The 15906-nt window shown below is 44.1% G+C and overlaps 2 protein-coding genes across 3 annotated transcripts; one reads left to right on the plus strand and one right to left on the minus strand.

Moving 5' to 3' along the window:
- Window positions 1–4049: 4049 nt before the first annotated feature.
- On the minus strand, window positions 4050–5873 carry LOC133898531 (aspartic proteinase nepenthesin-2-like). Its single transcript, XM_062339246.1, has 4 exons — window positions 5869–5873; window positions 4873–5528; window positions 4218–4327; window positions 4050–4067 (listed from the first exon to the last, which is right to left on the minus strand). Exons 1-4 carry the CDS (start codon window positions 5871–5873, stop codon window positions 4050–4052), a joined length of 789 nt encoding a protein of 262 aa, XP_062195230.1.
- Window positions 5874–6455: 582 nt separating this feature from the next.
- LOC133898451 (reticulon-like protein B21) lies at window positions 6456–15600 on the plus strand. Of its 2 annotated transcripts, none has more exons than XM_062339148.1 (14): window positions 6456–7761; window positions 7853–7888; window positions 7987–8055; window positions 8154–8222; window positions 8323–8391; window positions 8497–8562; window positions 8655–8729; window positions 8862–8964; window positions 9087–9161; window positions 9274–9436; window positions 9585–9654; window positions 9968–10033; window positions 14636–14758; window positions 15113–15600. In XM_062339148.1, exons 1-14 carry the CDS (start codon window positions 7122–7124, stop codon window positions 15370–15372), a joined length of 1884 nt encoding a protein of 627 aa, XP_062195132.1. In that variant the 5' UTR covers window positions 6456–7121; the 3' UTR covers window positions 15373–15600. The 2 variants fall into 2 exon arrangements, with proteins under 2 accessions (XP_062195132.1, XP_062195133.1); XM_062339149.1 differs by having other exon boundaries at window positions 6462–7761; window positions 7990–8055.
- The last annotated feature ends 306 nt before the right edge of the window (window positions 15601–15906 follow it).

Below are 15906 nucleotides of genomic sequence, written 5' to 3' on the forward strand. Positions count from 1 at the left end.
AACCATCGAAGTAAAACTCAAGAAAGTTTGAATTGGACAAGTTCAGAAAAGATTGCACTCACGGGATGGTCCGATGCTCAGCATGTTGTACTAACTCAATGATCTAGTGCTCAAAAATGAATTCACACCAAAGTATTTTGACTCTGAAAAGGTTCTTCAATATTATACATCAGATGATCCGGTGTTAGAGTGATGTGCACACAAGAGTGTTTTTACAGAACTTGTGCAGATCTTCAAATGAAAGGTTTTGAACTCACCAGATGGTCCGGTGCTCAAAAGAAGTGTACACTGGAGGCTTCATCGGAGCATTTTTCAAGAGGTTTTTTTCTTCTGCAAAGTAGGAGATAGACTCTTGTACATGTATATGTCACGAACATGTGAGGACTACCATGGACACGGCATATAGCCATAGCATCATGATAATTCTGGACTAAGTATTGTCTGGAACCAATAAAGCTTGAAGGTAATGTTTTTTTTACACCTACATCTTTGCCACTTGAAGCGTCTTTCTCAATTGCTTGTATAATACCTTGATAAGCTGCAGGTTGTAATTCAACCTGATGAAAGAAATGAAATGTCAATCGTTCACTTTCAATGCAGGAATATGCATTAACAGAGATTTGATCAGATAAACGTACACAGCAGTTATATGGATTAGGCTCATTTTTCCTATAATGTTCATAGTAACAATAGAATTGTAACATTGTGACATCTTCTCCTCCACTTAATGGTTGATTATCAACCTGTTTGTACTTAATTCCTAGGTGAAATCCCTTTTCACCATAAGGGCATAAAAGTGGATATTGAAGAGCTATCAAGGCAGGATGAATTGGACAGATCCTTTTAAATTCATCACCATAATATTGCACAATTATGTCAAATTCACCAAATCCAGAAGAAGAGTCTTCTACTATTAAAGCAGCTAGTTCTGAAGCAACAGACAGGCTATATCTATCATTATGAGAACCAGGAGATCCTATTAATTTGATACAAATATTAGGAGCATTAGGTGACAATAGACGATCCCGAGCCATTCTAAATTTCTGTACTAAGGGGTTGCATTCATTTAACATTTGTATAAGATCTGCAACAATACTTGGATCAAGATCTTTTGATGATTCATCTCTTTCAAAAGTAGATAGCCTGTTACAAATCTTATTGTCTGTGTCATATATATAGAGTTGAGTATATTCAGGTCGATTACCAGGTTCAGGTAATAGCGACCCTATGTGATGATGAACAACTCCATTTATCTGAAATACATAAGGGCCATCTCTAGTGTTGATACTTCTATCAATCTTGGCACCCATAGATGTAAAAGCAAATAGAGAGTTGTACTGTCTTATATGACACATAAATTTATTCGATATTGAACCACCATTGAAACGAATGAGATCTTGAAGTAAGAGTGGCCAAGGTTTGAATGTTGGCAGTGAAATTTTTCCACCACGACAACAAAGATGGTATATAATACGTCTCTGTGTGTAGGAACTGAGAGATGTCACACGTTCTTGATACCAGAAAATAGCACCACATTTGTCACATACATAGTCTGGGCCTCCATAATATGACCTATCTTTGTAGGTCTCTTTAATATTTGGTAGCATAAGAACAGAGGTGAAAGATAAATGCAAAACTTTAGTAACATGAAAACAGTATGGTGCAATTATGAACGGAACCAGTAACAATAAAAATACTTAGGGGATAAAAAAGGGTCACAGTATTTGATACCTTTTAGGAAAGATATAAATTCTTTTCGTGTGGGAAAATATGGCTCCAATGAAGCTAAGGATGTATCTCCAACTGATTGTATTTGATAATTATAGACCGAAGAAGAATCATAGTGTCATGCAAAAAGTAAGTTTTGGATTTTAGTACATGACATAAAGGTCCTTTTGGTTTTAAAATTCCTAATGACGTATGGAATGAATGTAAATATTAAAAAGTTTCAATAATTGTTACCTTGTCATGCTAAGGCCTTATATTTGTTGATTCACCTTCGGTTTGCACGGTTCTAAGTAGCAATGTAAGAGGGAATTATGGGACAGAAGTGGTCTCCTATGTTCAACAGAATTTTCATAAGAGTGCAGTAATAGTTGGATCAAAAGTATAAGCTCATAGAATGATCTTAACTTCCTTCCGATGTTTGTCTATCATATATATGGCTTTTATATTGCTTGCTATATATGTTTGCCGTAGATTGGTGACCTGAAGCAAATAGTAGTGTTTCTATATAAAATTGGTGTCTTTACTGTGTAGGTAACCATTTTAAAAAAACATACTGTAACATAATACCAATATTCTTACCAGTTTCATTAGAAGATGATCCTTCAATCTGATTCTGAACATATTCTTCAATTTGCAGAAATCAAACATGGCAGTAATGAAGACACAATTTAGTTTGAATGCAGACTGTATGTAAGTTATCATCTTGTTGGTGCCATTGAATTGATTTCGTCAAGGAATTTCTTCAATATTGTGTTATCGTATCATTATCAACAGTAGAAACAAAGGAGAATGAATTTGTGTCGTAGGAATTTGAGACGGGGTAACATCAGTAAATATTATTGCGTACATAACTCAAACTTATGAAAATGGTTCGGTGTCATTGAACACGTTTGTTAGTTTCATGAAATCGGGGAAAAAATCGAAGTGGCATACCTAATGGGAACGACGCAGGCATATTCCATGGTGGAGATAAAGAACGATTGCGGACACGGCATCGTGTCATAGATCTACCGCCAGTTGACATGTATGTAACTAACAAATCCAACAAAATAAATGACGAAGCCTCAAAATGCGTACATAACTCAAACTTATGAAAATGGTTCGGTGTCATTGAACACGTTTGTTAGTTTCATGAAATCGGAGAAAAATCGAAGTGGCAAACCTAATGGAAACGATGCAGGCATATTCCATGGTGGAGATAAAGAACGCCTACGGACACGGCGTCGTGTCCTAGATCTACCGCTAGTTGACATGTATGTAACTAACAAATCCAACAAAATAAATGATGAAGCCTCAAAATGCCTGCCGTAAATATAGATTTCATGCTTTTTTTTTCTTTTGAAACCCCAGCACAATAGCCAGCAAAATTTGGGACGCAATAGATCAACAATAGAGGCATTGCGGTCATAATGGTGTCAGTAACGGAAAAACTAGTACAGCGGATCATTGTGGAAAAAAGAATGTAAGATGAATAAATCGGCATTGCGGTCATAATGGTGTCAGTAACCAAAAAAATTAATACAGTGAATCATGAGGGAAAAAGAATGCAGCATGAATAAATCCAGAATAAACAGTATGAAAAATTTGTATTTAACCTTTCTTTGTTTATGTTGTAGTCCGAAAGAAGTAATCAATAAACCCTCTAGTTTCAGCTGCTGAATCTATACGAAAAGGAAAATACAAATGAGAAGAGCACTTATTGTAAGTGTTAAGGAAAAAATAATGATTTGATTACATTCAGCAATAAGGTCCTAGTAGGAGAAAATATCCAGGATTTCGGACGTTTTACTACATCAGTCCATTAATAGGTAGCAGTAGTGTCTCAAATAGAGAAGCGATGTCGTCGTGATGTGATTGGAGCTGGCCCTCTGCTTGTATTCACGTGAGGAAGGAACACAGTAATGAGATGCTGCAGTTGGCGTAAGGGGAAAAGAGAGCACTGAGAGAGAGGAGGACGCCCGGAGCTGGGCGATGCAGGAACAGGAATCTGACTCACACCTGCTTCTGTTGGTTGTGGAGTTGCGGCGTGGGGGGGAGGGGGGTGGGCGACCGAGGTGGGGCTGATTGGGAGGAAGGTAGGAGCGCCACTTTACCAGAGGTGTCTCGAAGGGAAAACGTGGCAGCACCTCCTATCAGTGAAAATTGACCCATTGACTGGAGCGGGAGACCCATCGGTCAGCGAACGTTAGCAGTAGCTACAAGGACCAGGGGCCCCGAGAATTCACGAATCCTAGGCACTTACGTGGCAGCACCTCCTATTAGTGAAAATCAACCCATTGACTGGAGTGGGAGACCCATCGGTCAGCAAACGTCAGCAGTAGCTACAGGGACCAAAGGTCCTAAGAATTCACAGATCTCAGTCACTTTAGTAAGTATATAGTAGTTGATGCTCTAGTTACTGTCCATCCCATCCACTCCCCTCCATCCAAACATGTTAAAAAAACATATGGCCATCTCTTGAATAATTCTATCCACAGAACTAAACGCACCCTAAGCGAGGAGTACTGGAACATCCTCATCCTTGCGGCAGCCTTCGGGAGTAATTCCTTCTCATCCCAGCTCCCCGTCGGGGAATGGGTCCCCAGCAGGTCCCCATCCACTATAGCGATAAACACATAATTAACAAGAAGAGCAATAAATTAACATAATTTTATTACAAAACAACAATTTTAAAGAGTAAAAAAATAACATGAATTGACTTATGCACACACTAAAAGAGATTTAACGTGCAATATAAGTTATTCCAACTATATAAGATATAAATAACGAATTATCTCCAATTATACTTTTCATCGGGCCCATGAGGGGACGAGGATACGGACAAAGGAACGTCCTCGTCCTGGCATACCTGTAGGGGCAGCCGAGCGAAAGAAGCTCCACCCTGTGTAGAAGTGTGCAGCGCTCGAAAATAAATGAAAAAAAATCTATGGAGGATGCTGCACGAACCTACTCTGGCAGCACCGCCGGCATGGGCGCCACGTGTCCACATGTGGAGATCTCAAACTAGCAAGCCGAGCCTTTCTCGTTCGCACCCGTGAGCCGAGCCGATCCTGGAGAATAGGAAAAGATCGAAACAGAATAGGAAACCACAAACGCGGAGTTTGTCTTCTCCGAGATGACAGCAGGCCACGATATGTTTGCGACCTTGCTCCAGCGCCGAGCAGAGCAGAGCCACGATGAGATCGCCGCCCCGGGATCCTCCTGCCACTGGTGAGCGGACCTGTTCGCCGTTGGCGCCATCTGCGTTGCAAACGCCTTCTTCAGCGTGCGGTAGCCCTGCACCTCCAGGTACGTACGTAATGGATGTGCCAGAGTCCACGATGACACCGCCCGTGCCCGTGACGAACGCCGAGCTCGGGAGGGTGATGTGCGTCGACATGACGGTGAGGCCTGTCAGGGTCACGTAGTAGAAGGACGGCTGGCTCGGGTTCTTGACTAGCCGGGTGGTCTGCACCGGCGCGGTGGCCGCGCTCTCCGAGATGTCGGCGACAGAGCCGAGGAGGAGCATGCTCTTGCTGGTGTCCTCGAGGGAGGTGAGGCAGTAGGTGAACTTCTCGAGGCCGAGTTGGGAGACCAGTGAGAAGGGGCCGCGGCCGACGAGCCCCACGCCCTGCGAGAACTCTTCGCCCTCGTTTGTGTCGCCGCAGCCGAAGGCGACACTGTGGAGCTTCGTCTTGCCCAGCGTGAAGGTCTCCGTGGCTAGGACAACCTGCGTCGACGAGGTGTCGCCGTAGGTGTAGGTGTGGCCGCACTTGGAGGCCGACGTGCACGTGGAGGTGGGCAGGTCGATGCAGAAGGACCTGGGGCAAGGTTGTAAACACTGAGGCTTGCTGACATCTAGGAGAAGACGAACTCGACGTTTGATGGGTTTGGGCTAAACTTCAAAATTAGATACCGTGATTATATTTATCAAATAGATAATATATTATCATATTTATAATTTTAGTATTCATATTCGACACTTATCTACTGGAAACTTATTTTTTACACCGTACGTTGCAAAACGTAGGTCTTGTCGTATTCGATACACGATGTACTGAATATATACTACAGTAATCAGGTGTATTCACGCACCTCGTATGTCGAATATGGCTTATACCGGCTAAGAACACTTTGATACTACCATTTTATACCGGAAACCTCATGTGCCGGTACAGATCATATTCGGCATCTTATGTAACGAATACACCTGATTTTTGACATTGTCATATTCGGCACCTCATATGTCAAAAATCAGGTGTATTCGTCACATAAGGTGCCGAATATGATCTGTACCGGCACATGAGGTTTCCGGTATAAAATGGTAGTATCAAAGTGTTCTTAGCTGGTATAAGCCATATTCGACATACGAGGTGCCGAATACGACACTGTACCTCATATATCAAATACATCTGATTTTTAGCATATGAGGTGGCACTTCATATGCTGAATATGATCAGACTTGTGTTTTTTGGACATACGATGTAACGAAAGTAAGATTTTTGTAAATAAAGTGTCAAATGCAGATGCTAAAATTGTAAATATGATGATATATTATCTATTTTAATAAATACGGTTACGTATGTTGTCTAATTTTAGATTTTACCCTCACTTCCCTATTCTACAGGCTCAACTCGGTTCATAGGTGGGAATAAGAAAGGCTTGGCTCGGTCACTAGCTTTGATATCTCCGTATGCGGACAAGTGCCACCTATTCCGATAGAGAGATGGACGCTAGCCAGAGCTAGAAAATAGTTGTAAGCTATAAAATCGTTGCGGGAGAAAATTTGCAAAAACATACGTTTGAAATTTAACATTTGCCTTTTTCTTCCCGAAACAAACTCAGCCAACCCGCCCACCTCTCTCTCTCTCCGTGTCTCACTCGTGTGAGGAGCGGTCTTCGTCCTCCTCTCTCCTCACCTACCATACCAGGGCTGGAGCCTGCAGCCCCGCCAGACAAGATTCCGAAGCAGACACCTGTCCCCAATCGCTCTCCCGGCACCACCACCCCCACCAGACCAGAACAGAGGAGCTTGCTCTGCTCTGTGCTATGCTCGGCTCACCTCACCCACCAAACCAAAAGCTATCCTCCCTCCTACCCCACCCTCCTCCACAACGAGAAAAAGGAAAGGAACCTCAGATTCACAACGGTAAAGCCTTCAACATGCTGTCCCTTGTAGCCCACTCCTCTTAATCCCACCCAGGCCGGCTCAGAGCATTCTGAGATTGAGTGCAACACAAGGCAGGAGCGGAGCAGAGCAGAGCAGGGAAGGAATTTGGAAGGGGGCAGTCCGCAGAGCAATACCAGAGACAGAGTCACAGAGCACCCGGAGGGGGTGCCTCCAAACGCAAACAACCAAGCCCGGAGCACTACTGCACGACGCCAGAGCAGAGCACAAAAGAATCGCTGCAAGAATGCAGCAAGGGAGCGCGGCTGGTAGTACTACGGCCGGTGGACGGAGGCGCGTGTCGGCGCAGTCCACGAGGAGCGTCGGCGCGGCGGGGGCGTCCGTGTGGGAGGCGCGGATGAAGATGGACGAGGTCAAAGGCGGCGTCAAGGTCTTCAGCGCCGGCGCCGGCGACGAGCCAGCCGACGAGGAGGGGATGCGGGTGTACCGCCGCCTGCGCCGCAACCAGAGCGAGGGCGGCGCCAGCGCCGGCGGGGCCACCGCGGCGGCGAAGAAGAGGCGGAGCTGGAAGGCGTCCGAGCCGGTCACCGCGATCGGGGAGCTGCGCAAGTCTCGGTCCGACGCCGCCGCCGCGGCGGTCACGGTGACCACCGGGGTGGTTACGAGGCGGGCCGTGGCGAGGGTCACCACGCCGGAGAAGATGGTGGCGGTTGCGGCCGCAGCCGGCGAGGTGAAGGAGGTGGTGGTGGTCGAGGTGGGCAAGGCGCCACTGGAGGAATCCAAGAACGTGGTGGAAGAAGCAGAGGAGTTGGACGACGACGAAAAGGAATTGGACGAGGAGCTGGAGACAGAGGAGGAGGAGGAGAAGGAGATGGTGGATCAAGATCACATGGCCATTGATGAGGAAGAATCTGCTCTGCACCAAGGTAAGGAAATAGTAGTTCTCCCACTGTCGTTGTCAGATTCATTTCTCGATGTGCTAGTATGATTGTGTGTTAATTTGGTGCCACGTTGCAGTGGACGACGACCAAGATCTTGAGCCACCGACAAAAGGTGAGAGAAATTCTGCCAAATTTTTTTTTTCATTTTCTCTTCTTTTCTTCATCCTTTAGGTTGTTGTTCTTGTATTGTAATTGTGTGTGTTCATGTAGTAGGGATTAAGCCATCGCCACTGCAAGATGAAACAGCGGCTAATCCAGAGACGGTGAAACAGCCTTCAGGTGAAATTCTTCTCTTTTCTATTTCGTCACTTTTGCATTCTTGGCTGCAATGAAGTCAACATTGCCTGTTCTTGATTTTCGGATCTTGAATAATCCAGAGAAGAAATCAGCCGCCGCGGCGATCGATCTCCGAGCAATCATCCCAGAGCCCATGACCCCTCCTCCAGGTGAATTCCTCTTCCTCGGTGTGCAAAACTTGCGCTAATTCTGGCCAAATTTTGTCTCACATCACCTACTGGCTACTACTCCGATCTACTTAAAATGCAGTGGAGAAGAAGCCGACACCGATAATAGTTCACCCCATGACGAACTTCGAGCTGGCAAAACCTTCTCCAGGTAACTTTGATTCAAAGTTTTAAACAATATAATGTCGTCCAGATGCAATTTTAGCATTCCCCTAATTGTGGTCACTTCAGTTATGTACTTTCTTGGTTTATTCAGAGAAGAAAGCTTTGCCGGCAACCGGTCGCCGGATTCCTAAGCAAGAGCCTGTCAGCACTCCTCCCGGTGAGTAGCATTTACCTGTTTGTTCTTAGTTCTTGGTCTTCTTGTTTTGTTATTTTTCAATTAATTGAAGTTTTTTTTTTCTTGTCTTGAAGTTGAAGAGGAGTATGAGGAGATTCAGGGCAGGCCATCTGCACCCAGCAGAAGCCATGCAAGGATGCAGAATATTGGTAATGTTTAGTTGCTTTGAAGATAATTAATTTGACAAATGTTTTATTTAAGAACACAACCAATTTGATGTGTTAGTTCATGAACTTAAAATTGATTTGCTCTTCTCCATTTTTCCCCTTGTTTTTTTCCAGTGGATTTGGTGATGTGGAGGGATGTGTCAAAGTCTGCACTTGTGTTTGGATTGGGAACTTTCTTACTGATCTCCTCCTCTTATGCCAAAGACCTGAATTTCAAGTAATTTACTCTTCAGTAGTTTATTTTCAAGACTAACACTCTTCAATATTTATTTACTGCACTGTTACTGCGAAGTTAACCAATTACCCAACGCTCCCTGTAAATATTTCTGAATTCTACAGCACAATTACGGCAGCTTCATATGCAGGCCTGATCTACCTTGGCCTAAGGTTCCTGAGCAAGTCCATCCTCAACAGGTAGGTACCTAAAATTTCTTCCAATAACCTACCTGCATTGCATAATCATGCACAAAAACATGCAAAATAAATCATTTCACTATTCACCATTGTGGTAAGATGAAAAATGCAGGGGTGAAAGTGTTGACTGCGATGATGAGAGAATTGGTGAGAGGTGCTACCTGGTTGGGGAGGAGGAGGCCATCTGGCTGCTGAGGCTGGTGCTGCCTTACGTCAATGAGGTGCTGCTGAATTTAAGGTCTCTCTTCTCCGGCGAGCCTGCAACCACCATCAAGGTAAAAACCAAGAAAGATATCGTCTGCTCCAGTGAATATTAGGCAAGAAAAAAAATCTGTACTGGTTCATAGTATCTGGGGTAGATGCACATATGGACATCTCTCTGGATTTGTACTGACAGAGGGACACATGTGTTCTGATCTGCAGCTGGCACTGCTGCTGTTTGCAATGGCCCGGTGCGGGAACTTTGTCACCCTCTGGACCCTGGCCAAACTGGGTAAGTACCCCTGGAACAGACCATACATGTACTACCATCTATCATCTATGTACATTATTATGTCTCTTATCTGTATTTTTTTGCTTCGTCCAACAAGAATTTAAAAAAGAATTGAGGTTGTGAAATCATCATAGCCATAGGTAAAAGCTGAAGAGAATTTGTCACAGCCATGATGCAGTAAAACTTAGCTTTAACCGTCCATATGTATGTTGGGACCAGAGGCGTCAGGAACTTTACATGTACAGCTAAAGGTGCAGGGAGAACAACTGCAGTCACTGACTTTTTGTGCCTTTGATCTGGGCTGTGTCTGCAGTGTTCTTTGGGGTCTTCATCATCCCGAAGGTGTGCTCCTCTTACTCCACGCAGCTGGCAAGATACGGTAAGTGAAACCTCTCCATCGTATCTCTAATCTTCACTACATTAAAGGTGCTATGAACAAAAAAAAAACAACATGAATAAGAACACTCAACACCGAACCCAATCACTGAACAGTGGACCCACTGAATTTCCAGCACCGTCTGGACCCACTCGTCAGCGATTAGCATTTTCTTGCCGCGTTTTCGCCTCCATAGCTGCTTTGTTTTTAGAATTGTGGTGTTGGATCCAAGTTTCTCCTCTGTAACAGTGGTAGACTTTTTTTTTTACTTTTACTGGTCCCCAAGGCACTTGAGCATGTGCATAGGTGGTGTCCAGGTAATTATGAACAAGGTAAATTGTGGAGCAGGGTACTAGAATTTTATGAAACTTAGGCACATAGGTATGCGGGATAGCACACATACGTACGCACTGGTACGTACTAAAAAAGTACACAATTTTTTTACCAGAATTTTATAAAAGTTAGGTACGTAGAGCATCTCTAACCTTTGCCAGTTATAATTTGCCATGTTAAGTCACCTTTAGATAGCACAAAAGACTACCTCTCCAATAATCCAACTTTAACACATTGCCCAAAACACTGTAGGTCCCGCATTTCAGCGTTATTCTACTATTGTCCATTCCCTCCCACTTCACCCTCGCTCTCTTCCCCACCACAACTCCCCGACCTTGAGAATGGGCTGATAGTCTAGTGGTGGGAGCATTAGTGTTTGCTCTCAACCACCCGCATTCGATCCTCGGGATCGATCGATGTCTCACCATGGTCTGCTTTTGATAATAATTTTTCGAATTGCCTCGAGCGCATGTGAACTATAATGGGAGAGTGACGTACACGTCGCTTATGGAACCTAAGGCTTTGTGAATCTCTTCAATAAACGTGTGTAAGTATATGTTATAGATCTAGCATGCGTCTTAAGGTGTGTGTGAGTGTACGTGTATAGAAATTAGTGTGCGTTTAGATATGCGTTTAAATACTACATCTTATAGCAAGTGTTGAGGTTTAAATTAGTGGCTAGATCTGGCTGGATCAGAGCTGCGGGCACGACCTCTCCCTCTCCTGCCCACCACACTGGTCGTCACGACACCTCCGCCCAAGCAAGCAGTTGGTCCGCCTACGCCACGCGTTCCCTGCGGCCGATGACGGCGACAAGGAAGATGGTTGTTTCCCTGCTCCATTACGCACTCTCGCCCACCCCTTCCTTCCACGGGCATCGGCCGACGAGGGAACCCTCGAGCTCCGACTGAATCCGTCGGGATCTAAGCCCCACCGCTGCTGACCTCCCTCCAGGCTCTCCCCCTCAGCCCCTCCTACTCAAGCGCCTCCCCTCTCTCTAGTAGGATGCGAGCCTCAGCCTCAGCCGCAACCTCCTTTGCCCGCTGTTGTTGTAGCTCGTCGTGATGCAGATCGAAATCTAAACCATGCCTGACGGGATTCGACTGGCTGCTATCATCTTGGCCTCCCTCGTCGACTGCCATCGTATCCCTCTCCCCCTCGGGCCACCTCCTCTCCCTTCACCGCTCATTGGTCTCATAGGAAGAAGCAATTTCTACAAGATCAGGTCCTACGAAAGACCGTATTTCCTGTGATGACACGTGTCTTCTCCCTCTCTTTTTTTTAACACAGTCGTTAGATCAGAGGATATGTGACTGAATTAGGATCTTACAGAGGTCTTTCGTAGTAGATGTGACACTATTAGAGCTGCCCTTACTATATAGGTAGTAAGTACTCCAATATACTCGTGGAGTAGTAAGTGCCAGTAGATCAAGGTGCAGTTCAGATCCCGTGTTGTGGCGACATCTGTGCTCCTGGTTCCGACTTATGAACGCTCCCTTATCTGAAGGTCACTTCTTGCCTCGGTCCTTCTAAGTTATGACATGAATTCAACCAAATAGTATGGGCCCATATTCAATTCAAAGAGGCGGAGAGGTGTCGTAAAACTAGAACCTGTAAATAGCAGATCAAGATGGTAAATTTTTCATTGTTACCCCATTAGAATACTTTTTACTCCTGATAACTAACGTATACAAACAATCAGACATGCTATATAATGTACTCCATAAAATGCACGATTTCACCTATAGTTGATCTTTACCACTTCCAAGGAGAATCATTACTCGTTTGCATTCTTCAACCTAGGTTAGCTACTAAACTAGGATTGACAGCGTAGTTAGGCCTAGGTATTTTATTATTACTGACGGTAGATGTAAACCGGTCACTTCTTTGGATCCAAGGAAAAAGTACATTAGCCAGGGTAGTAACTTTTTTGCGTTGGAGCTGGAGCAATGCATGCACGGTTACCCCGCTCCCCACCCCACCTTTTGCACGTGGGGAAGAGCTGTCGCGTGGTCAAGGAGGGCTTAATCGTCATTTGGTGCGGTGGCACAAGCTCGAACGGTATGAAATTGATAGATGCTGTCCTGAAGTGACCCACACTAGCATCCTTGTTTCCTTTCCTTTTCATTTTCGAGGGGGCAAAAAAGTAAGAGAATCTTGCCAACGACTAGTGTGCTCATCACTGATGCCATCAAGGACTAATTTAGCGGTAAAACACTTTCCATTTTTTTAATCGCACCTTTTGGTGGTAAGACAATAGTAGCAACAGCTTAATAAAAAACTCTAGACTCGGGGAGAGCATTGGCTCAGGGTCGAATTCACCGTGGGGCGGTGGGGCCTCAAGCCCCCTACCCCCTATATTTGAAAGCCAAGAGTAAGAAGAGGAGAAGAAAAAAGAGCTCTCTCTACTTAAAATGACTCTGTATCAGCTATTGATTAGCTCTATAGCTGACTGGATGAAAACCAATTCCACTAGCTAATATATCTCGCCCGCATATCAACCACTAGCTAGCGTTGGGGGTGTCATTCACTCGTTCTAGCAACCTAGCGAATCTTGGGAGAAGATATAGGAGCGCTGATGTAGAAGAGATTTTTACTCCAATGGTTGGGTTCGATAATAGGGTCTATGTCATCACTATTCACTAAAATATCATTTCTTGTCCAGCTTAGAGAACCTACTCTTGGACTTCTCTTCTTGGACCAGAGCTCTTTGGTGCTCTCTTAACCGGATTTAAAAACAAACTTACGGTACGAAAGTAAGCCTAGTCTATTGTAGAGTCTAGAGCTAATTAAATTTGTCGTTAATTTAATCTGGCACTCACATCACTAAAAATGCTACTACCTTTGGCATTTTTTTCCTTTTTTACTTGACATTTTAGAATCTGTGACCACTTATACGTTTGGAACAACATTAATTTGTTGTATGAAAATTGCATCATTAGATTTGTCGATAGAAATGCTTAAATGATATAGTGATTTTATTATTATTTCTAAATGTGAAGTTCAAGGTTGTATCTCGAAGACTGTGACAAGTAAAAAACTACATAGAGTACAAAAGAATGGCGTAGTGGATTGGTAGCAGGCAACATGATTTGATGAAACAGCATTGTTGAGGTTAATATTGCTTGCTAGACTAGGAAAAAAAAAGAGGATTGGTAGCAGGGAACATGATTTGATGAAACTGCATTGTTGAGGTTAATATTGCTTTCTAGACTAGAAAAAAAAGATCTTGGTCCTCTGCGATTCTTTCACCCAAGGCATATGTACTGTCAGTATTGAAGCTTCCTAGCTTTGCCCTTTTGCATGTGTAGTGTTGGCACCTCCGAACATATTTCCCATCCTAGATCTGGTCTCCCATCCATGCTAACTCCCCATCTGTGGGGCCACTTGTTGTTCAACAACCCACCAGCACAAAAGATAAATAAATATTTAGCCTCGTGACATACTACTCAATAAACTTGCATGCGATCAACAACCAAACAAGATCATGGATGTTCTATATGTATGATGTTGTGCTACCATATCTGCCACTTCAATTCTTTAACTAGTGACGCATTTTGAGCTATAATTTTGTAGCAACCTTGTGCCATCCGTACCGAATAAAGCCGTAATAAAGTGGAAGTATCATGTGGTTTATGAACTTGATTGTGATGAGAATTATTTTCCTTTTCACCACTAGTAGTTAAACGAGTCTATCAGAATCATCATCAATGTCTCATTGCGCCGTTAGTGAATGAAGATGGTAGGTAGCTCGTCACTGTCCAAAACCTTAATTTGTATCTTGGTTCTTCCTCACGTTTCCTTTTCATTTTATTGATCCTATCAAGTTGTTTCCTGTTAACAACATAATCAAGCATATGTAGCTGAGTACACACTGTCAACATTCCTCTCATTGTTGGTGCTAGTATGGACCAAATGAAAAGGCAAGTTCAAGAAAAGAAACAATACATTGAACTTTATGCTCTGTTCCTGTATCTTTCTTTCATGGAAGCAGAGCACTAGCACTTTTCTTTTTTGAACTAGACCCTACATCACTTGTCCTTAATCATAGTGTCTAGCCCCATCTGATGGACAAAGCACACCAGGAATCCTACAGAAATTAGTTGAACATGATATGGCACCTGACTTGATTATCCATGAAGGACAGGCAGGTGCTTTCTCCCAAAAGAAGATCAAAAGAAAAGAGGGCATATGTTTGTAGTTTTTGGTTGTGTAATCGTGCAGTGTAGTACTAATTTTGAATGCTTTTTGCTTGCTTTTCATTGCATGCAGGCAAATTTTGGCTGGAGAGGTTTAGGGATGCATGGGAGTCTTGCTCCCACAAGAAGGCAGTTGTGGCGGCCATCTTCACCCTCGTCTGGAATGTCTCCTCCACGGTTGCTCGTGTTTGGGCTGGTAATTACCCTCTTCTACCCGGATATTGCATGCATATTTCCTACGAACGCACTTTGCATTGTTGCGGTTGCTTAGGCCCACGCATGTTTGTAACTAGGGTTCCAAATTTTGCTGGTAACTGCAGATAACCGGGTTTACCGGTGGGTACATGTAAAAAGAAAAAAGAAACATACCGGCCAAAAACTGAACAAATTTTGATTTGAACAGATTTTGGCCAAGTCTTTAGCAGAGGGCTAACTCAGAATGCTACGTAGCTAGAAGCATTTCTGTGAAGCATTAGTACTTCACACAGAAGGGCTGTAAATCTTCGAAGGAATGTTAACCATCTTGCTCCATTTTCTTCTGCCTGTGCAGTTTTCATGTTGGTGGTGGCAATGAAGTGCTACCAGCAGCGCATGGTGGAGTTCGGGTGGACCAGCACAGTGGAGGAGGGCGCCCAGGAAGCGGCAGATGAGACACACCAAGAGGAGCCTCCGGTGAACTCTGGCCCGGCCAGGACCCAGGACGAGAGGCAAGGGTTCGGGGCGGTGGCGCCACGGCACCGGCGAGCGCCGGTCTCCGGCGAGTTCGCGAGGGAGAGACTGAGGGTGAGGGGCGGCATTCAGCCGAGGTGACCGATGGAAATTCAAAGGCTGGGTTTTTCCTTTCTTATTTTCTTTTTCCGTTGCGTAGTTTTGAACGTTGTGATCGTAGTTTTGAACGTTGTGATCGTGTGATGGGTGGGTTGTGTACACCGGACGTGGTCCGGGTGTTTTGTAATGTTTGGATGTTTAGGATCACTGTTTGGATGAATGAATCTATAAATAATAACTACAGGGTCCAGGATCACTGTTTAAAATTTTGCCCGCCTAGTTCCTAGCGCTTTTAAACATTGTCCTGGATGGACCGGTACCAAAAGCCTTAAGCCTCGTTTGGATTTCGAGATACGTTTGGATTTCAAGATACAAGAGGTAGGAAAGAGAAATGAGCACTTGAAATTTAATCTTAGCCATCTACTCATTTTCACATTTCTATCCTAACCCTTCATACATTTCTCTTTCCCTATCCCACCCCTTTTTTTCCAGTTGTCAAACGAGGTCTTAGTATCCTGAAGGCTAAAATACTATAGGGGCAACTCCTGTACAGTCGTCCGAAAACATAAGGAGTTT

Source organism: Phragmites australis, chromosome 18, assembly GCF_958298935.1.
Source record: "Phragmites australis chromosome 18, lpPhrAust1.1, whole genome shotgun sequence".
NCBI classification, from domain to species: Eukaryota; Viridiplantae; Streptophyta; class Magnoliopsida; order Poales; family Poaceae; genus Phragmites; species Phragmites australis.

Bases quoted from the DNA above. Each gene is read 5' to 3' on its own strand.
- LOC133898531 (XM_062339246.1), bottom strand. The intron at 4,328-4,872 runs GTCGCAAACATA...TTATCGCTATAG, and splicing joins CTGCTCGGCGCTGGAGCAAG to TGGATGGGGACCTGCTGGGG.
- LOC133898451 (XM_062339148.1), top strand. From the start codon at position 7,122: ATGCAGCAAGGGAGCGCGGCTGGTAGTACTACGGCCGGTGGACGGAGG. The intron at 7,762-7,852 runs GTAAGGAAATAG...GCCACGTTGCAG, and splicing joins AGAATCTGCTCTGCACCAAG to TGGACGACGACCAAGATCTT. The intron at 8,223-8,322 runs GTGAATTCCTCT...CTTAAAATGCAG, and splicing joins GCCCATGACCCCTCCTCCAG to TGGAGAAGAAGCCGACACCG.